This window comes from Neolamprologus brichardi, chromosome 10 (genome assembly GCF_056152115.1).
Source record: "Neolamprologus brichardi isolate AB-2024 chromosome 10, ASM5615211v1, whole genome shotgun sequence".
NCBI lineage: Eukaryota > Metazoa > Chordata > Actinopteri > Cichliformes > Cichlidae > Neolamprologus > Neolamprologus brichardi.
In genome coordinates, this window is record NC_142113.1 from 21,184,930 (window position 1) to 21,207,308 (window position 22,379).

Genomic DNA, 22,379 nt, shown 5'->3' on the forward strand with positions numbered 1-22,379 from the left:
TCCCGACGCAGGGTAAACGAATTCTGTTGATGATCCCTATCATCCCTTGGAATGACAGCTGTTGTGCAGGTGAAGCCAAAGGCAAGATATGCTTCATCATATTTTCTAGTCTTTGTCTTGGAAGGAAGTTGGTCTGGAAGCATATTTGGCGATGCTTCAACCTCTGCTTTGCGTTTGTGTGTGAGCCCTTTTAAAAAAACTTTTTTTTCCTAATTCATACTGCGGTCCTCCTAGGTGGGGGCGCCCCCCACTTTGGGAACCACTGCTTTAAACTCACACATAGCACCTTTCACTTGGTCAGTGTCCACGAGTTCACAAGTAGACCCACGTCAGAGGCTTTACCATCAATTTTGACATTTGATTGCCAGCTGCAGCAGTGTGGCACTTACTGATTTCACTTTGTGAGTCTATGTCTGTGTTTCAAAATTATAATTTGTGGTTCTGTTCAGACCTACTTTGACTGGAACCTAACACAAAGAGGAGTTTCAAGTGCTCTGGTCTGTGTTTATATGTCTGTCTATCAAAACAGTGACGTCACCAGTGTACTTTCAGCGAGTCCACATTTCCTTATCTGACAGAAATCTATGAACTTTCCTGTTATTTCTGAACTTTTGTTAAGTAAATGGCTGCCAGATAAATACAAAAATGACAAAATTAGTTTGCAAAGGGATTTTAGACACTTGTGATTCTTCTTTGGGGACAGACAAAATGTACGTGTCCAAACCAGCCTCCCCTCTCTGACTTTGTCTCCAAATATTAACTCTGCAACGATCAGTAATCGCACAGTGTCAAAGTATATCATGCAATGCAAACTTCAAGTACACAGCTTCACAGAATACAGGTATTGCCTTATTATAAAGTGTGTGTAGACATGTGTGATGTTTTATTTAAAAAACAAAAAAACAAAACGAGCCAAAGTCATGGGATTTATTTTCCAACCTAACACATTAAAAGTCAATAAATACAATGCAATAATATACAACAACTTAAATAAGTGCTCGCGAATGAGCTAAAAGGTTTTCCAAGACCTTATGTTAAAAAATAAAAATAATGGAAATGATTAACAGTAGAATGTGCTGCAGTTAAAATCACTGAAATACATCAGTTGGATTTTTGATATGCTGCAGAAATTCAAAAACTTACATCACGGAAGCAGAGAGCTGATCGCTGCACCCTGATTAAGAATGCATATCGTCTAAAGTATGTTTTTGAGAGTAACTTTGTCAGCACTTTATACCACCTGTCTTAACAAAAAGGAAAAGCCTTTTATTAAGATGGAGTACTATGTATCTGTGAGGTGAAAGATTTCAAAGAAATATTAAGGTCAAGTTTATTAAACTAAAATCTGTAGTCTGAGGTTTTATTTAAAAGGCTAAGCTCGAGTGTAACTGATTAAATACCTCCAGCAAATATTGGGGTTCTTCTCACTGGGAATTGTTGTAAACCCTTCTAATAATCACTGTCACCAAGCAGGAGATGTATCAGTGTAACAAACTCCCGATAGTTTGGCTCAGGCAAACCTAACCCTGGTTCACGACCTGCTTAGTCAGAAACCTGCTGCACCTCCTCAGATGGAACTTGGGAGCTGGAAGAGGACAAGGGGACGTACAGATCTTCTGGATCGTTCACATCGATGGACACAGAGCAGTCGGTTTGGTTGGTGTTGACAGAGGAGGTGGAGTCGTCAGAGTTCATGCTGTCAGACTGGGAGACGTAGTTGTACTCACGCACAGGGCAGACCTGCTCATTGTAGCTTGCTTTAAAATTCTCACTCAGACCTTTGGAGAGCTGAAACCAGTCCTTAAAGAAATGGGGGAAAAATCTTTACATTAATTTGACAAATAAATGCAACAAACTGGATTTTTGAGTTACAATTATTTAATGGGTAACTCCTTTCCTAGAACTCCATGCTGAAAACTCATTTGAACACGAGTATTTATATTTTTAGCCATTAAGTGGTGCTGTTCTCAATCTACTGGTTCACCTCTTGATCTGGACAATTTAATGACTATTAAACTGTCTGCCAGGACTTCTACAGACATTTAAGATTCCCAGAAGATGTGAACTAATGCTTTGGTGCTCCTTTCTACTAATACTGAATGGACTATCATGAATCATGGCGTTATCATTAACATCAAAGCACTGTGATACCCAATACGATCTCATACAGCCACTAACATGCATATTTATTACTCTTCATTTAATTCTTTTAGTATCTTAATTTGTTTTCTAGCTTTAGAAATCTAGTAAGAAATCTTGTGTGACTGGGAATTGGAAGGATAAGACAGACCTCTGGATGTTACTAACCTCAATGTCATGAAGAATCGGGGATGGTTTGGGAACTGCAGGGATCAGGATGATTTTGAGCCTGTATGGGAGGTAGGGACACTGTTACTCTCATTTTTTCATAACAAGAATATTTGCATTCACTTTGTTCACGCTAACACCTCAGCACTGTAACTGAGTGAGGCTGAACTTTCCGGATCGGGAATCCGAATGCATGATGCAGGACATCCAGTAAAAGTCAAATTTGCATTCAGAGTTCGTACATGGATTGGTAGCACACAGAACAAAAAACTCAGGCAAAGAGCAAAGAAAACAGATGACAAGAACTTAAAAGATCAATCAACAAAGAGCAAGCTGGGGCAAAACGCAAGAAGAGGGAAAAGAATGCATTCGGGAAAGCTCGAAACACCAATGTTTGGAAACCCTGACTACAGTAACGACCTGGAAACAATAAGCAGACTGGATACTTTAGCTGAGGTAAGACAGGAAAAAAACAGGAAGTTAAAACAACCAAGACACAAATAATAGCTAATGTCTGGGATGGATAAGGGGGAAGTGTTGCTGTGACTAAGCTTATGTCAGCCAGCATCATCTGGGGTTTTTAAGCCTCGGGCAGAAAAGACAGTCTGCATGTCTTAGAGCTGATAAACCACATTCCTCTCTAAGACGTGTGCCAGTGGTCCAATGGTCCACTCACCAGAGGCCCACAAGCACTGTTTGTGTTGAACGCGTTTGGGACCTAACTGAAGGTAGAGGCTTACAAGTAGCCATGGCATGGCGACCCTAGCCCTAGTTTTGGTGATTACTCAGTATCCTAAGTAAATTCCACAGAATTTGAGGAAAATAAATCTTGTGCAAACACTTTTTAAGGTCATGAACACAGTGGGCATTTGGGTTGCCGTCATATGCTGGTTCCAATTCTAATCTACGGTCACAAAATCGCACGGCACACCTAAACTGACTTCGTGGCACATCAGTTGGATCTGTGATCTGATCATAGATCAATCATCTGATTTATGGAAGAACCCACCTTTCACGTTGGAGTAACATCACCACCAGCAGGATGAGGGTGATGGCACCCACCACCAGTGTTGGTCAAGTTACTTGAAAAAAGTAATCAGTAATTAATTACTGATTACTTCCCCAAAAAAGTAATCCCGTTACTTTACTGATTACTTATTTTCAAAAGTAATTAATTACTTAGTTACTTAGTTACTTAGTTACTTTTTAAAAACATGATTTACAACCTGAATAGGCGATAAAGCGATAGATCTTTCAGCCCAATTCTACTTTTTCTACATAATCCATCATACAAAATGTAATCAAATGGAAAAGTCTCTTTTTAAAACTTGTTTTGTTAGTTTTAATCTTTTAACTTTATGCATGAAGCAAAATTTTAATTATATGCACCATTCTGTGACTGGAAGAAATTAGTTTAACATTTAAACCTATTTTCTGCACATTCCAGCACATACATACATACACACACACACACACACACACACACACACATATATATATATATACATATATATATATATATATATATATATATATATACATATATATATATATATATATATATATATACATATATACATATATATATATATATATATATATATACATATATATATATATATATATATATATATATACATATACATATATATACATGTGTGTGTTTACACTCACTCTTTCAGATGCAAGTAAAACACAGCAGAAAATAAATAAAGTCAAGACTAGCGGTCCTTTTGCTCTCTTTTCACCTGTAAAGCAGGAGTAGGGTAGGCGGAGGGTTATCCTGGTGCAGGTGTGCCGCAGCGGTCAGTGGAAGGATACGGCAGTTTCTCTGTGAGTTTCCCATTACGTCGTAGCGCACTCGGTGCTTGCTTGGAAGTTTAGGGGTTTTTTTTTCGCTGTAGAAAGAAGTTTTCTTCCCACGCACAACGGACACTAATGTTTTTGTCACTTTTTACGGAATCAAACTCAAAATAAGGTCAGTACGTCCACGCTTTAAACGCTGCACGCTCATACTCTCTCCCGCACTCGATATATGATCCATTGTTGATCTGCACACAGCTGTTGTCACACACGTAGCACTCGCTTATGTCACTGTCATGAGACATTCTCGCAAGAAAATCACGGTTTTAGTAACGCAGTAACGCAGCGTTCCTACGGGAAAGTAACGGTAATCTAATTACCGTTTTTGCAATAGTAATCCCTTACTTTACTCGTTACTTGAAAAAAGTAATCGGATTACAGTAACGCGTTACAAGTAACGCGTTACTGCCCATCTCTGCCCACCACATAGAGCAATGTCATCCACACAGGCACTGAGTCAGAGTCTGTGAGGAAGAAAAAAGAAGACTATTAATTGTATAAATCTTTTAGCTCTAAATATTGGGGCATGCATTGTTAGGAAGCATAATTTTGAATTTTAACCAAGCATGTTGGGGTCAAACAGTAACTGAAATAAATCTAAAGTTCTATACAAACATAATTTTTTATTTCTGAAAGCTACAGAAAAAAAAGTCAGCTATACATAAGAAAAAAACATCTGCCGTGTTTAAGCAGTCATTCAATGACATTTTTGGGCAAAAAACGACATCTTTTCTTCATAACATGTAGAAATTTTAACCTATGCTGCTGTTGGATCCCCAGAACACAGGTTCACTCCAGTCACTCCAGAATTCAGATGATCCACAGCCTTCATCTATTCTGTTCCGCACTTGCAGCTCATATCGAGAACTTCCCGAGGGCGAGTTGATGCAGTACTTCTGTATCTCGGGGCTTACTTTAGAGAACTGGAAAATCAGATGGATTTTAGAAAACATAAGAATGGAAGAGAACAAGAAGAGGCAAAAAAAAAAGAGCAATGAATTAAAAAGGATGAGAGAAACTCTTTTCCTACCCCCCACTTATTGTTGTTTGTCCTGAAGCGGACCTCACTCTCCACACAATGTAAGCGAGCAGGAGAAGTGTGGTTCCAGTAAAACCACAAGTTAAAGTCTGATCCATTGAGAACAGTCAGGTTGGTTGGTGGATTTAACTTGACTGAAAAGATACAGATGTGTAATAACATGAACAGACATGCCAGTATACACTATACTTTAAGGCTTCTTTCATGTCAGAATACCCACAATTTTCTTGGAATTTTTTTTTAGATTTAAGCAACAGTGTAAATAAAAAAAATCCCAATAATTACACTAATTTTTCCATCACTATTTTATTTGTTATTTTAAATACAGTTATGTTCCATGCCAGGGTAAATACATACCTCGCTTTTTAAGTTCATGTTTCTCCTCAAACCTATCCTTGCCATGTACCAGCCTGGTGTTAAAAGTCATGAATCTGTCGCCAGACTCACATGGCTGGATGCATCCAATGTTCATGTTGTTCTCTGTCAAATACTGTGGGCAGCTTTTTTCTTTCTTATTGAAGAAACTGTGGATGAATAATAATAAAAAAACAATGACGCAAAGTACAGAGCCATATCTACTTTAGTATTCATCATGACCAATGATACGTTCATGGTATGTTCATCATTTATTCAAAAATGTGTTTTTTTTTAATTTGTTGGGCCTAGCAATTAAATATGTTTAACTGTTAAGTTTATCAGAAAAAGAGAAGAATTTTCATTACATCTTCCACTGAAGCACAACCAGCCTAATTCTAATCTGATAAATTCAGAAGACGTCACTAAAATGTCCCACTGCTGTTATCAGCGGTTACCCACCTACTATAGAAGGTGTAGTTGACCTTTGGTGTCCCCTTCTTATTCCAGGTACAGGAAACATTTTTCAAATTGATAACCAAGCAATCCGCATCTGTTAAAAATATGACCAATTTGAGAAAATGATTTTCAAAAACTGATAAAGGTTAAACATATAAAATCTACATAACAGTACAGTCATACACCCATGTCCTTAAACTGACTTTAATTAATTTAGATAGCAATTATTTTTATATCAAGGTACAACAACTCAGGTCCTTTCTTCTTAACTGATTCGCTGTTTTAAGGAGGGTGAACAAATACATATTGAATGCTAGCCGCGCAGGAGATAATATATGTAGATCTGCCAAAAACAGACTCACTGACTATTCAGACACTTGTACTCAACCTAAAAAAACTGTCATCAGTAAACTATAATTTGTAATAACTTCGATCTTGTTTAATTGATCTTACCAGGGGCTTCTATGGCAAACACGGGTCCGATCAGACAGAGAAGTAGAAGCAGTCTCGTCGGCATCATGGCGCACTAAAACAGGATGTTAAGAGTACTTTTGCAACGTTACAACTCTGACTGTTGCTGTTTGTCTGACGTAACTGAGCCGACTTTTGCGGTGTTGTTTCCCATCAGTTCCTGTAGTTAGACCAAACACTGATGATTTATCACTTCCTTGTAACATAATTAATGTTGACCTCAGACAAACAGGAACAACAATATTCAGAGACTAAAATATATGTATGTAACCTACACTTACAAAAAATAAATGAATAAATAAAATAGTAACCTATAATGCAATAATGAAATATGAATCAAGTTTTGGCTATTGTTTGTAATAGCCATCTATTATCTATCTTAGCCTTTTAACAAAAATAAAGACCAAGTAGCGACAAGACTTGTGTCTTACAGGTATTGTCTGAAAAATGTCCAAACAAAGGCAAAAAAAGTTACTGAACAAAGTCTCAAACTACATGAAAAACACATTTCTGACCGACTCTGTGGTGACATGGTGAAGTGATATAAATACAGCAGGGCTATATTTACTCATATTCAGAGCCAAGGTGTCAGCATTCCATAGTAAGAGAATTAATCTGAAAACTCTGACTTGGATCTACGGGCTATTTAAGCAGTGCTAATCTGCTTTGCAACACCTGTTAGGCTTTGCTGCGAACGTGGCGCCATGTGTGAGTGTGGAAGTGCTGTGAGAGAGAATGAGTAAGCCTTTAACTTACTTATTTTAAATAATTTAAATAATTTAAGCATCTTTTTTTTTTTTATCTGGGGGGCAGTGATCTGCTCAGCCTCTTGAAAAAATAGCCTTTGAAAAAAGCAATAAAAAGAGAGCAACGGTTACTTTTCTAAGTGCGGAAGTTGAAAGAATTTGCTAAAATATTAACAGTTTGTGTTAATATTCACCCCTCCTCCTTTAAGTAGGTATAAATTATTGTTACTTTATACTGCTTTAATATAAATTCACTATAATTTACAAGTTTCTTACTTTTTTAAACGACGCTACCAGTTTCCATTTTTTTCATGTCTATTTTTAGTGTATTTTACGAGGATTGATTGTGCAGCCTTCACGCGTTTATGTGTAACTTTGCCCTTCACACTGCTTAAGCAACTTGACGAGCTTTTATTTTGAAGAGCCGGAAGTCCCAGTGTTTTGGTAACGGCAAGGAAGGACCTGTCATTTTCCCTGGTCCAGCTAATTTCTAATCTAATCAGCTGTTTCCCGGCAAAAACAGCACTAATTTAACAACAAATGTAACTGTTTGGACACAGAGACAAAATGGGATTCACACGGAGTCGCTTTCTTGGCGGTAAGCCGTCGAAAGCGCCGCTGCTGCTGCCTTTTCTGCTCACAGTCCTGCTCGTCGGGAGCCAAGGCGACGGCGGTGCGATGGACAACGGCGCAACTGAGAGGATAGCAGAGGAAAGCCACCGACAGGACAGTGCCTACCTACTGATATTCATAATGCTCTTGACGCTCACCATACTAACCATATGGCTTTTCAAACACCGCCGATTCAGGTTCCTGCACGAAACAGGGCTTGCCATGATCTATGGTAAGGACACCGAGCTAGCAGTCATATCAGTCCATTAAACGTAGCTTTAATGCTAGCTGAATAATTTGACAGGTAAATCTCACGTATCTTGGGCAGCATACTTCTAATCAGAGTGATATCCCTAATAAAAAACTGTTGCAACAAAATACACGATAATGGGTAGTGTATTGCAACAATAAATGGCAAACATGACTAGAGATGGGCCCTATAATTCCTATTTATAGCTATTAAAGCATCCTTTCCTTTCAAAATAATAAAGCTCACTTCTGTAAGAATAATTCTCCTATCAGTATTGGTTGATGCAACAGTTTTAAATGCAATCTCAGCCTAATTTCCTCCTCAAATAATAGTTAACTTCAAATCCTGTGCTGCCTGTTCTGATTTCACTTGCTCTTTTCTCTTTTTCCACTTTCCCAAAGGACTGTTGGTGGGTGTGATCCTGCGGTTTGGCATCCACGCCCCCCAAAGCATGAGCGACGTGATTCTCGGCTGTGCCGTTAACGGCAGTCCTGCCACTCTCTTGGTCAATGTCAGCGGACGGTTCTATGAGTACACTCTGAAGGGGGAAGTCGGACAGGGCAAAGGTCACCAAGTGCAGGACGATGAGATGCTGAGAAAGGCAAGGGAACAGATGGTGGAGGGTTGAAGTATTGGCTGTTTAGTGTGCATGTCTCACACTAAACAGTCAGTTAAGCGAGACATGTATGTCTCATAATGTAATGAAAATGGATGGACGGCAATTAAGTGCCTAACTAACCTACATCTTACTGCTTTCCTCAGGTAACCTTTGACCCAGAGGTGTTTTTCAACATTTTGCTGCCTCCCATTATTTTCCATGCGGGTTACAGTCTGAAAAGGGTAAGAGTGTCAAAAGGTTTTATATAAAGATTTATGTAAGTATCTGTTATTAAATGTATAGCTGTAAGGGTTTAATGTTTTCTTTTTAAGATTATTCATTTGTTCGTAGCCTCTTTCTTAAAATAAACACCTGCTCTCTGTCTTTCTCAGAGACACTTTTTCAGGAACATCGGTTCCATCCTCGCCTATGCTTTCATCGGAACAGTTATATCCTGCTTTGTTATCGGGTAAGTCAAGTAAACATCTCTGAAGTTAGCTCAGAATAGTGCAGAAAATCTTAAGCCATGCAACGATAATATTGACAATAGTAACTTAGATTTATATAGCTGGTTCCAAGGTTTGTGTAGCAGAGGAAAAGGTCAGATAAATACTGGGAAGCAAGAGCATGTAGGCAAGGAGATAGATCTTTTAGGAAATATGGGACTTTCCCAGGAGCTGGTGTGGGTGATGTGTTACTGGGAATTTGTACAAGTAAGAACTCTAGGAGCTGAGTTCTGAAGATACAGTAGTCCAGGCGGGAGGTGATGAAAGCATGAATGAGGGTTTTAGCTGCAAAGTCTGAGAGTACTGGCCACAGTCTGGAGATGTTCTTCAGGTGGTAGATGGCAAATTCAGAGATGGATTTAATATATGATGTGAATGAGAGGGTGGAGTCCAGGATGCAGACCTCTGAAGATGGTGAGGGTGAGAGAGAGTATCCACCCACCTTAAGGTGCAGATCGGCCCGGTACATACCACACTGCAGACCTTGCATTCCTACATGTGATCAGATTGTTGGTGAATAGTAGTGGTTTGAGTGTTTGTTTGTTTTTTCTCTCCTAGGCTGATCATGTATGGCTTTGTGTCCTTCATGAAAGTCGTGGGGCAGCTTGGTGGAGATTTTTACTTTACTGATTGCCTCTTCTTTGGGGCCATCGTTTCAGCAACAGACCCTGGTAGGTACCCACATCCAAAATTAACAGAGAAGATAAGCATCTGATTCCATTTTCAACAGCTTTCCTGTTATTATTCAGATGTTTTATACTCTTTATTTTCTGTGTCTCAGTGACAGTCCTCGCCATCTTCAATGAGCTAAAGGTAGACGTGGACCTCTACGCTTTACTGTTTGGGGAGAGCGTCCTCAACGATGCCGTCGCCATCGTCCTCTCCTCGTACGTATTACTGGCGCACTGAATCATCGGTGCCACATTAACGAGCAATTTTTAATGCCCGTCACAAAACAATAAGTGCTTTTTAAGAGATATTAGTTGATATAATTGGTGCAATGTTTCTTTCTGAAGCTGTAGCAGTTTAGGCTCAATCAGCTGGGGCTTTTTGCTAAAGTAATTACATTTTGGTGAACAATTCAGCTCAAACTGTTGGAACCTGAGTTAAATCTGAGTTATTAATTTTTATGCAGAAGGAAAACTGTTAATTTTGTGTTTGATTCCTTCAGTTGGGCTCCCAGTAGTGCCAGTTTTTTCATATTCATTACAGACAGAAAGGACAGTCACAGTTGTAATTATAATTTCTAGTTCTTTTCTAATTAGTCCCATAAAACCTGTGCTTGCATTGAGCTAACTGTGGCAGAAATGGCTTTTTTGTATTGTACACGCATTAATCATACTAACATCAGTCCCTGTCATTTCACTGCTTACCTGTCTCCACCCATCTGTGTCATTCATCGCCTTGCCCGTACGTACGTATGTATGTAGTGTTCTCCTCCGCTTCGAAAAGCTGGGAAGGCATGGTGCTGGAGCTGTGCGCTCCGCAGGAAACCAGAGCTCACTGTTACCTGAGGTGGCCGAGGAATGGCTGGGAGAAAACCAGACAGTGACTCCTCGGTGGGTGGGTTGGTCAGGGGGACTGCGTGGTTTTTGCTTTTGTTAATATTTTAGAACCTCAGACCTTAGAAGGTAGGCTTCAGGATAGGGATGCAACGATACCAATTTTTTCAAACCGATACGATACTGATACTTGGATCTGAGTACTTGCCGAGTACAAAAACCGATACTTCTACCACACACACACACACACACACACACACACACAAATGCAATGAATTGGAAGACAGGTTTTATTTTATTCTCTGCCGATAAAAAATAAAATCGTAATAAAAATGACCACAAATAAATTTCAAGTGAAAAATAAGCACTTCTGTTAAATTATTGCGGAGTATCCACATTGTAATTTAACAAAATATCACTGAACTATTGGGCACTGTCTCAAGCTTTCAGAATAATAAATAAAGACTTCTGTTTGGAATAAAATAAATACAAATTAAGTTTGAGAATAAAATAAACTTTTAAATTATTGCAGAGTGTCCAATTTCATATCGCGGCTCGAGTATGCTGAGAAGATGGTTCAATCCTATGCTTTCCACGACCGGCATTGGCTGGTCATCCAGAGAAATAAAATGAGTCAGAGCCTCTGTTATTTTAACTGCCAGTGGATTTTCTCTTGACATTTTTCATCGCTTTTCCAAAACCCGAGTTAAAGTTGGCTGTTCCGGTCCACACTGCTGACATTTTGTTTAGCCTAGCTACAGCAGCCTCCAGTTTCTCTTTTTTAGCTGGAGCCGCCAGTCTCACTCACCTAACCCTGTGCCTGTTTAGCGCGGGATGTCCCCCTAGTAACCAATCTAAAAAACTACAACAGAAATGACATGCCACCCTCTGATTAATGAAATAAGTTAGTATCAGTTCATGGTATCGGTTAACTTTTACGAGTATGAGTACACACACATTTTACAGTATCGGCCCCGATACCCAATACCAGTATCGGTATCGGTGCATCCCTACTTCAGGATCATCCTTCATCACCCTCCCTTTCATTCCTGAGACGCTGCAGCCCTTTCATATCCATTCCTACTTTGATTTTTGATTTTTAGATCACCCACCATTTCTAGAATCACCAGGAAATCCTTTATTCTTATGAAGTTTTTAGTCATTTAGGCTCATTAAAGGTTATTGCAGAATATTAACCTGATAGAGTTCAAATGAAGCATGCAAGACCTTTTATTTTGTCATTTATGACTGTAAAACCCAACTCCACATATTTGAAGTCTTTGCAGATATGTCCAAATCATAACCAAGTTCATCTGAATTAATGATGAGACTGGTAAGAGAAGCCATTCTTGGAGTTGGGTTGCTGCATTTGTGATTTCATTCCTGACGCTATTTTGTGAGCATGTGTTTGACCAGCTTCCCTTTTCTCAGTGAGGCCTTTTTTGTAGTAAAGCCCCACTTCCTTTTTTCTTCTAAATGGTTTTGCGTGCATGCTCTCTGTCTTCCCTGCAGCTCCATTGTGGCGTACCAGCCTGCAGGCGACAACAGCCACAGCTTTGAGGCCATGGCCATGTTGAAGTCCTTCGGCGTCTTTCTGGGCGTCTTCAGCGGCTCTTTTGCTCTCGGAGTTGTTACAGGAGTTGTGACCGCACTCATATCCTTTCACTTGTTTCTTACCATGACATATTTTACATTTACGTTCACAGGTGTGTGCAAGAGGTAAATGAATAACGATACAGTTTCTCCCTGTTTCCAGTGTATTAAAGTTGCCACGCCTCCTTGTTTGGCCCCTTAACTTTCCATCACGTCACCAAGTTCACTAAGCTGCGGGACTTCCCCTTGTTGGAGACGGCGCTCTTTTTCCTGATGTCCTGGAGCACCTTTCTCTTGGCGGAGGCCTGCGGGTTCACAGGTAGACCTGCAACAAAGTCTCTTGCATGCAGTTGTAACAACACTGCCTTCCGTATTTGATTAGCAGCTGCAGCAGTGTGGGAGATAGCGGTTTCACCTTGTGAGTCTGTGCGTGTGTATGTGCGCAGGCTTGGTGACACATGCTTTCACTGGAAACTACCCTGAAGGAGTCATTTAAGTGCTCTGTGGAGGCACAGAGTCTGTGTCAGCTTATCTGTGTGTTTCTTAGGTATTTCTCTGTGTAGTATTTTGCAAAGATAGGTCAGGTCTGAGAACTCATTGGTCTTCACAAGAAGACATCTGATATCGATCTTGTGTTAGTGTGAAGCTTCATTTAAAACACAGTTGCTGGTCTACTAAGTAAAACTGACTGTTTTACTGTCTTTTCTGGGGAGCGTGTGGCATGCTGCGATATGATGGATTCGAAGGAATTTTATCACTTGCTGTTCAAGCGTTTGCATTAACACCAAAAGGTTATAAATATCTGTTTGGACACTAATAATAACATTTAGAACTTTTGTTCTCCTAAACAGGAAGATTTAGATAAGGACACAGGCTTTGTTTGCCTTCTCATGGTGCCAGTTATCCAGTGTCTAACTGAAGAATTCATTTTTTTTCCCGTCAAATGACAAAACAGCAGCAACAACAATGTCTATTTAGTCTGTCTCTCAGTAGTTTCCTACCTGTCTGTGCTGACTGTGGCTCTCAGCTCAGTTCTCTGGATAGTGAGTAAAAATAAATATATACAGTAAGTAAAATAAATGCCCAGTTTTCTAAAACTGCAACTTACTGCGGACAGTTTGTGGGCTTAAGATACAATTACTGTGTTTCTGATGATGAAGAAACATGTCAACAAATACACGATACACACACACGCGCACACACACACACACACACACACACACACACACACACACACACACACACACACACACAGTGCTTGGTAATCGTTGGATTTTCATGTCTGGGTTTGACTAACAATAGCAGAACTGCAGAATCTCACGAAGCTTGAACCAAGATTATCGACCTACCGATCGCTGATGTGGGATGACTGTGTGTTCTTTCAGGTGTCGTTGCTGTGCTGTTCTGTGGGATCACTCAGGCCCACTACACCTACAACAATCTCTCACCAGACTCTCAAGACAGGACCAAACAGGTGAAATGCAGTATAACTTATATAATGCGCTTGATCACATTGTTTTAAATTCATTTTCAAGCAGCAATTGTTGCTGCGTTGTTGCATTTAAAGATCTGGTTTGCAAAGAATTACATCTGTGAAATATCTTGAAAGGAAGGATGATTTTCAGCTTCTCTGCTTCTTGCCAAATTTGCAGAAAGTTCTGAGAAATCCTATCATTTATTCACAGAAACAGTGAGCTGATGGAGCTGATGTGGCCGACTGCTCCGTGTCCTACAAACTCAAAAGCTCTGTGTCTTCTGTTGAAGCTAGGAAGTCACAAAGCTGCACGTTCATATCAACTAAATGTTAATAACCAGTTACCACAATCATCAGTATCAGTTCATGATAATGCAGGATGTTTGTGGATATGAGTTTATCATAGTTATGTGTTTCTGATAAGTTAAAGATGATATGACACGCAGAAACTTGTGGTCACCTGACTCAAAAGCAGCACTGAGCTAGAGATATGACAAAAAAGTGTCTAAGAAGCAAATGTGGGAAATGGCTTTCAAGTGTCTGAAAACCAGCTTAAAATATTTACGTCGGCACTCCAGGCCGCTTTGAAATGTTTAGTTTGCGCTGGTAAGGCACAGCTTTTACTTTGAAGGTCTCTTTTAACGACTGCACGGGCAGCAGCTGCAAAGTATTTGCAGAAAATCTGCATCTTCCATGCAAACTACAGTGAACTGCGCGAATCTGTCCAGAGCGAGCACAAGGAGGTTTTTGGTGCCAACAACCTCCATTAATCATTCACCAACTGGACAGTGAGTACATATTTTCCCTAGTGACTAAAGGTTGCCAGTGGGTCACCAACCAACCTATAGTCCTGCGTGACTAGGCCTAGGGGAAGACACGTCCAAAACATCAGATGATTCACAACTACATGCACACCCCAGTCTCATGCACAGTCAAAGTTAATTAAAAGCTGATGCTTCATTGTAGTGTGCGAGCTGGAAGAATGTTTATGAGGGGACTCTGTAATACAGGTTATTGATTTTCACTGCATTCTGTCACCGACAAACATGTTCTGTTGGTGTAGTGGTTAACATGTTTGATTGGCAAGCCCCTGTAGAACAGGCGCATCAAATGTAGCTTCATTAGAAAATGTGACAAGCATTTTTTAAATGACTTCTCCCGAACTCTGGGTCTTCCAGAGTCGTCATTTTATGGTGCGCAAGAATATTTTGGAAATTTTTAAATGTTTCAAATAGAAGGAAGTGTAAAAACTGGGGAAGTAGCATATATAAATGAAATTCAATATCCGCTTTTCTCATCCCCTTCAGTTGTTTGAGCTGCTGAACTTCCTGGCAGAGAACTTCATCTTCTCCTACATGGGTCTGACGCTCTTCTCCTTCCAGTCGCACGTCTTCAACCCTCTCTTCATTGTCGGAGCCTTCGTATCCTTTACTCTGCTGGTGGTTAAGGAGTCAGTGCCTCTGCGGTGCATCAGGATATATGATCAAAACCTTTTGTTTCATTGTGCCTTGAAAAATATTTTGATATATATTTATACCATTACAATTGAACATCTATTTCCTGTTTAACCAAGGCCAAAAATAACGTCACGGACACAAGCAAATCGGCATATCAAAGCTTAGTCACCGCCGAGCTGGTGTTTACGTCTACGTGTGATTATTTTCCATTCCAGTGTTAGAGTTCCTGTGTTGTGTCCTTGACCTTCCTGCGCTGTGTAGGTGGCAGTGTTTCTGGGCAGGGCGGCAAACATCTACCCTCTGTCCTTCCTCCTCAACCTGGGCCGCAAGAACAAGATCGGATACAACTTTCAGCACGTTATGATGTTTGCAGGTACATTAGTATAAAGCCGTTTATCAGGCTTGGACTCAAATCATGTTTCTCCTCTTAAACCTTCAGTTATATATGTCAACGGTTCATTAAGTACGCTGAGAAAACTTTTGGAACTGCTCGTTAGCATTGCTACATATACCAGCAGTCGGAGAAGCAAAAACACCCACACCATCGCACAGCACATGAGCTTGCCCGGAAATAACTGAAGTAGTTAAGCCAAGAACAGGATGCATTTATTATTAACTTTTATTAAGTTAATACTAAAAGGACAAAAGGCACGCTGCTGCACTTTAATGTGGAATGCGCACAGGAAGAGACCAGCAAAGAGGAACGTTAATAAAGTTCAGTGACTTGTAGAGCTGTTATAGTTAATATTCATTAGGTGTGGTTTCAGTTAGAGTGTCAAGGCTGTGATGGTTTGCACATGTGCAGAGGAGCAATGGTGGATGTATTGGACAAAGCTATGTTAAAGATGGGGCTTCCAGACTTCAAGACTTAAGAGGAGGATGTAGAGAAGGAGGACACGGAGAGGGTTGATGTGACAGAAGGGGATGCTAGAGATAGGGAGAAGCAAATAGTGTGCGGTGGCAACCCCTAAAAAGAAGGAGGATTTTCCATTTGTTTCCACAGTGGGTGTACATGTTTCAGTTTTGATTTTATCATCTAGAAGAATTCAGTTGAAGTTTCATTTTGATTAGTCTGAGTGGGAGTTGTGTATTTTATTAGCATATTGTTGGTGAATGTAAGAAAGAAGTTCAAAGGGTAAACGGCTCACATTCACAGAGAGGCTGTAGTTATTTACACCAAAGCCTCTTTAGACTTAATGAAAGTGACAAAGACTGAAACCAAAGGCAACTTTTTTAGTACTTGGTCTCAGTTTACTTTTAGTTGACGTCGGTCACCTGCACATCTGGAGCCTGAAATGTCCACCTTCAACCAACGATCACATAATATGTGAAAGGTGCTCTGGTTTTTCCAGTTGTTTTCACACTACAGGGCGCCTGCTTTGTTTCCCGCAGACTTAAACCTAAACCTGACCTCGAACGGTCTTCTCAGAATGACTTGCATTCTTTGGACTTGCTTTCTTATTTGCTCATATATGCCTATGTATCCACAACATGAGCAATAATTAATAAAACGTTTTCACCCATCCCTGTTTTATTTTTCGTCTCCTCTAGGTCTGCGTGGGGCGATGACCTTTGCACTTTCCATTCGAGACACAGCGACTTACGCCCGTCAGATGATGTTTTCAACCACGCTCCTGATCGTTTTCTTCACTGTGTGGATCTGCGGTGGCGGCACCACACCCATGCTATCTTTCATGAGCATACCGTAAGCCGGCCTCCGTGTATCTTACTGTTTGTGCTGCATCACCTCCGCTGAACTTTGTCAAAGTACATGTTTTTGTTTTGTTTTGTTTTTTTAGGGTGGGTGTGGACTCTGATCAAGACAACGCTGTGAGTTGGTGTTGAGTGCCGTATTAATTTGTCTGATTTTGTGATGAAATAAAAATGCACGCCATGTCATTATCATCCTTCTGCTGAACAGAATTCAGCCGCGTTGGATGGGTCACAGCGGAGGAGCACCAAACACGAGAGCGCCTGGCCTTTTAGGATATGGTACAACTTTGACCACAAGTATCCTTTGAGCCTGGTGTGTTCACCTGTGGCCACCAGAGGGCGCTCTTTACAAACTTCTAGAACATAACAACACAGAAGGTTCAGAGATAGAGTGATGATATTTATTTTACTATGTTTTATATCGTGCTTTTCACAAAGGTGTTTTTAAAATGTTAAACCTTTTACTTGAACATTTCAGCTAAAGAATTATAGTAAACCATAAAATGTGTTTTAAGTTTCACAGTGATGTTGTGAAACAGAAATATTCCTTCACTTGCTGGGGTTGAAAACCTGGTTGAGTCATTATTGTTACAGCTGAACCAGACTGCTTTAAAATGGTTATATTGTGCACTCCTTGACACGAGCTTGTTCACCAGCTACCTGAAACCCCTCCTGACCCACAGCGGTCCGCCTCTCACTGCTACTCTGCCTGCATGCTGTGGACCACTGGCTCGATGCCTCACCAGCCCACAGGCCTATGAGGTTTGGACATGAAAAAGAATTATGAGTTATTCAGATTTACAGGACTGTAAAAGTCTTCAGCCACCTCTCATTTATTTATATTTTCCTTCTAAGGAGCCAGGCTGTCTTGTAACTTTTTTTTCTTTGAAGTGCTCTTTGAGAAAATAGTTCTCCAGACTTTCTGAAGGCTTCTCAAAGTTTTTCTTTTGACATTGGCTGCTTTTTCACTCCCTTTTTTCCAATGAAGTCCATGTTCCTGACCATTTTCAGAGGAATGTTTTTGTTGTTGTAGTTGTTCTTTGTTTTTTAGTACATTTAAAAATTATCTATGAATTATTCAAGCAGAACAAACTTACCTAAACTAAGAAAACTTGGCAAACAAAAAGATTTTAAATTGTATCTTTAGGCAGTCTGTCACAAAAAACACTATTTGTTATTTGTTTTTAGTTTAATCTATAGAAAAAGCCATGTGACAGGAATAAACTAGTATTTCTGTGCCATGTCCTTTAAAAAATATCAGAGGATACTGAAAATTTGAGGATTAAAGAAGAAGCGTTAACTCTAAAAGAAACATCTAAAGCAGATGTGTAGTATCTGATAATCATTTTTTAGGAAATAAAAAAGAAATCAATAAAGACCTGACTCAGGACCTGAGACATCCATCTGGACCTTCATTTGATCATTGAAGGCTCATCAGTAATGGTCTCAGTGGAAAGGTGCCTGACAAGAAGCCCTTCTTAAGGAAGAGTGACAAGGAGAAAAGGCTGAGTTATGCCAATTACACAAGAACTGGACTCGAAATCAGTGGCAACAGCTCTGATGGAGTGAGGATCCCAAGTTTGCAAACTTCTGTTTTAACAATATGTATAGAGGAGGTCAGGAGACGGGTACAATAGTGAGTGCTTACGGCCGTCTTTAATGCACGGTGGAGGCTCTGTCATGGTTTCGGGCTACATTTCAGCCAGTGGTGTTGGGGATCTTATCAAAATTGATTGATTGAATTATGAAAGCAGATCAGATTTTGATCTACTGGCAACAACTTCATTTGTCAGCATGACAATGATCCCAAACGCACTGCCAATGGAGTAAAAAAACACAATAAAACACTTTCAGTCATGGATTGGCCTCCTCAGAGCCCAGACCTCAACATTATTGAAGCAGTGTGGGATCATGTTGTCCTTCAGGAAGCCTGGAGAACTGTTCCTAAAGACTATAAAGAAATAACAGGAAAGCTTCTTAGAGTTCGGGCTGTGTTGAAGAATAAAGGTGGTCACACCAAATATTGACTTACTCACTTACTTTACTTCACGCACTTTATTTCCATGCATGTTTTCACGTTTCAGTAAATCGCTGCACCTATTTCCCATTTTCCCAACAAAACATAAAGAAATAACTCACGACTTTTGCACAGTACTGTACATGCAAACTTACTCATACTGATCGAGGATCATTCTTGATTTTGATTAAGTTTCGTGTAGAAGCATTCACGGCCGCCTCTTCTCTTCCCGCTCACCAGAATGAAGGTCAGCTCCATGACGACGACTCTGACTTCATCCTGAACGATGCCAGCGTGAGCTCCATGTACGCCGACGTCACCGTCAGCACGGACGCGTCCGGATCCCGCACCGTCAACCCCAAGTACTCCTCGACCACCCGCGCCGGGGGTGGTGTAGGTTCTTTCGATGAAGGTCTGGATCACGAGCTCTCCGTGGCAGAACACGAAGTGGCGATCCGGGGAACGCGGCTGGTCTTGCCCATGGATGACCCCGTGGAGACCCCGACTACCGTCACCCTGCCTCCACCACCCTCCCCCCCGCGCTCTGAACCTCACAGGCACAGACTGTAAGAAAGCTGCCGCTCTGAGGACGCAGTTTGTTGTTTCCAACTTAAAAAAAAAAAAAAAATACACACCATACATACAACTGATCAAAATAATGACATATTTAAAAAAACAAAACAAATGAATTCTTCGGGATTTTCAATCAGAAAGCACAGATTGATTTTCTCACCGCCAATCTATCTAACATGCAGTTTTAAAATAGTTTGAGCTTGATTTAAGTCGGGATAACTGTGACACTGAATGTGACGTGAGGGACTTTTAAATCAAGAGCTTCTCGAATTTATAGGTTACATTTCACCTTCAGGCTTCATTTGCTCCTGTGTTTATCCCACACTGGTGATATGGCAGCGCTTTCTAAACCTAGCTGTATACACAGTTCACATTTTTCCAGCTCCTTTTGTGTGTTTCTACCTAAAGATAAGCACCACGCATAACACTGAAGGGCGTTAAAGCCCATCTACACTACAGTTTGGTAACTAATCCCACTAACATATCCACAGACTGGCTCACTTTAACACTAGTTATTGTTCCCAGAGTTCATCAGCAGTTCAAGGATGTGATCAGGAGATTATCAAAGGAGGAATCAAACAAAGACCTGAGCAGAACAAACAGGCAGGTACTGATTAAAGAGAACGAACTGCATCCACACCAGTGCCCAGGAGCATCTCCACAATCTTAGATTTTAGCACTGCCTCTAAATCAGTCTGTTTACGGTTTGATTGATTTATTTAACATTGATTTCTTTAACAAAATGATTTATTTATATACTGATTCATTTAGTTTATTTATTATCTATTTATTTATATTTTTGCGTGAGATTTCCTTTTGGTGAAAGGCTCCTATTATGACTTTTTTCCGAGGGGTGGAGGGCGTAATAAAACCGCTACAGATTTCTTCACAGGTGGAGGCGATTATTCCTTCCTAGACTGTATGCATGTTTAAAAAAATGTCTCCTTTCTGTACTGTAGCAGAAGCTGTAACTTTATATTTGGAAACTAGAGCTTCCCTGTGTGTGTATTTTACATTTGTGTGTGTGTGTGTGAGTGTGTGGCAGTCTGGCCAAGTATACTGATGTGGTTATTAGGGCTAATATTAGTTTATTTCTGGATTTTCTGCCTCCATCTGGTTGAGTTTAAAAACAAAACAAAACAAGCTTTTATGTGTTTGTGATGTCTCATCAAAGAATACTGACAGCTGGCTGAACTGTTATGAATTAAAGTGCCTATTCAGAAGCTCATTTACTTAATGTAGATTTGTACATATTTTGATTTGCTAACATGCAGTAAGGTGATTTTTTTTTTTTTTTTTAATTTAAATTTTTTTTTTTGTATGATGTAAAATCTTTTCGACTGATTAGGCCATTCATTGACTGCCTGTGGTGTAGTACATTTGGTCCTAAAGAGCCCAAAAGAGTGCAAATGATATAATAAGTAATGTCGTGCTTGCATTAATGGATAGAAACACACATATTTTTCCAACGTAGGCATTCTGTGATCAAAGTTCCTATGTGAAATTTATCAAAACGCTTATGTGACATGTGAAAATGAAGTAACAATGAGCGGATTCTGAATGTTGAGGGGACGTTACTCGAGCTCCCGGATGGTGTTGTTCCCTTATTTGGGAACCAGGCTCATCAAATATGTTCTGACCTCACTGGGAGATGTCTCCTCAGATAATCCACACCCTTGTTTGTGCTCACCAGGCACGTCTCACATGGCTACAACTATTTTGATGCCTAAAGAGAAAGTCGGTCAAAATTAGACCTCGTAATAAAATACATGGGTTTTAATTGTGCCGAGCTCCAAATGTGTTGTCTTTTTGATCTTCGAGCAGTATTGAGGTTTGAGATTCTTACACAAATGTGGACATGCACCTCTTTGAATATTTGAAATATAAAAATTTACTTGTGGAAACTGTGTATGTGATTGTTACACCTGCAATGGGTTGATAAGTGGATGTTTTAAAAATGTTGGAGATCATAATTTCAGATGAAATTATTTTTTTCCCTGTTTAGTCCTAAAGTTATTAACAGTGTGTTTTCAGTCTGACAACTTGTGAGTTCTACTGAAATTAAATAAAAATACTTTTAGTGATATTAAATGGAATGGATTTTTCTGTTTACCTATATATATATATACACACACACACACACACACAGAGTCATGTGAAAACTTTGTTTTTCACATGACTGTGTGCAGTCCTGTTACTGAGTCATGGGCTGTACTTGGAACCACCTTTAGCACCAATAACTTGAAGTAATTGTTTTCATTCTCTCACGTCACAGTGGAGGAATTCTGGCTTGCTCTTATTTACAATGGTGCTTCAGTTCATTGGGATTTTTGGGAGCATTCATTTATGCACAGCTCTCTTTATGCACAGCATTTCAATCAGGTGGAGGTCTGGGCTTTGACTGGGCCATTCCAGCCCTGAATCTTTTCTTTTCCAGCCATTTTGCTGTAGATTTGTTGGTGCGCTTGGATCTTTTTCTTATTGCTTGTAAGAAAAAGCTGTCAGACAGATGGCCTCTCATCTGGCATACAGAGGAGTTCATGGTGGACCTCAAGGTGCTAGAGCCTGTGGCTAAAGCAAGCACAGATTGTTACCCCTGAGCAGTGCCTGGCTGCTACTTACTTTTCAAATTTCTATGGAAGCAGGAAGGCTGTTCTTAGTTTTTCCACAGCATTTCTCTTCACATGACTGATGTACAGTATATATGTGCATGTAGCAAGATTTATATTCCCAATCCTCAGCTATATGAAGAGCAGGATGGGACACCAAGTATGTTTAAGATATATATATATATATATATATATATATATATATATATATATATATATATATACATTTATATATT

General features: G+C 39.9%; 2 protein-coding genes across 2 annotated transcripts; one reads left to right on the forward strand and one right to left on the reverse strand.

Moving 5' to 3' along the window:
* Positions 1-867: 867 nt before the first annotated feature.
* On the reverse strand, positions 868-6,543 carry LOC102796229 (cytokine receptor common subunit gamma-like). The gene is made up of 9 exons (XM_087847408.1): positions 6,476-6,543; positions 6,026-6,116; positions 5,567-5,733; positions 5,201-5,343; positions 4,928-5,093; positions 4,599-4,634; positions 3,317-3,374; positions 2,308-2,368; positions 868-1,800 (listed from the first exon to the last, which is right to left on the reverse strand). The coding sequence occupies exons 1-9, from the start codon at positions 6,540-6,542 to the stop codon at positions 1,543-1,545; spliced, it is 1,047 nt and encodes a 348-aa protein (XP_087703534.1). The 5' UTR covers position 6,543; the 3' UTR covers positions 868-1,542.
* Positions 6,544-7,673: 1,130 nt separating this feature from the next.
* On the forward strand, positions 7,674-21,609 carry LOC102796534 (sodium/hydrogen exchanger 6-like). The gene is made up of 16 exons (XM_006784942.3): positions 7,674-8,083; positions 8,503-8,702; positions 8,864-8,941; positions 9,092-9,168; positions 9,764-9,876; positions 9,987-10,092; positions 12,220-12,361; positions 12,514-12,619; positions 13,686-13,774; positions 15,082-15,195; positions 15,493-15,604; positions 16,783-16,936; positions 17,031-17,061; positions 17,153-17,241; positions 17,601-17,706; positions 19,202-21,609. The coding sequence occupies exons 1-16, from the start codon at positions 7,807-7,809 to the stop codon at positions 19,529-19,531; spliced, it is 2,124 nt and encodes a 707-aa protein (XP_006785005.1). The 5' UTR covers positions 7,674-7,806; the 3' UTR covers positions 19,532-21,609.
* The last annotated feature ends 770 nt before the right edge of the window (positions 21,610-22,379 follow it).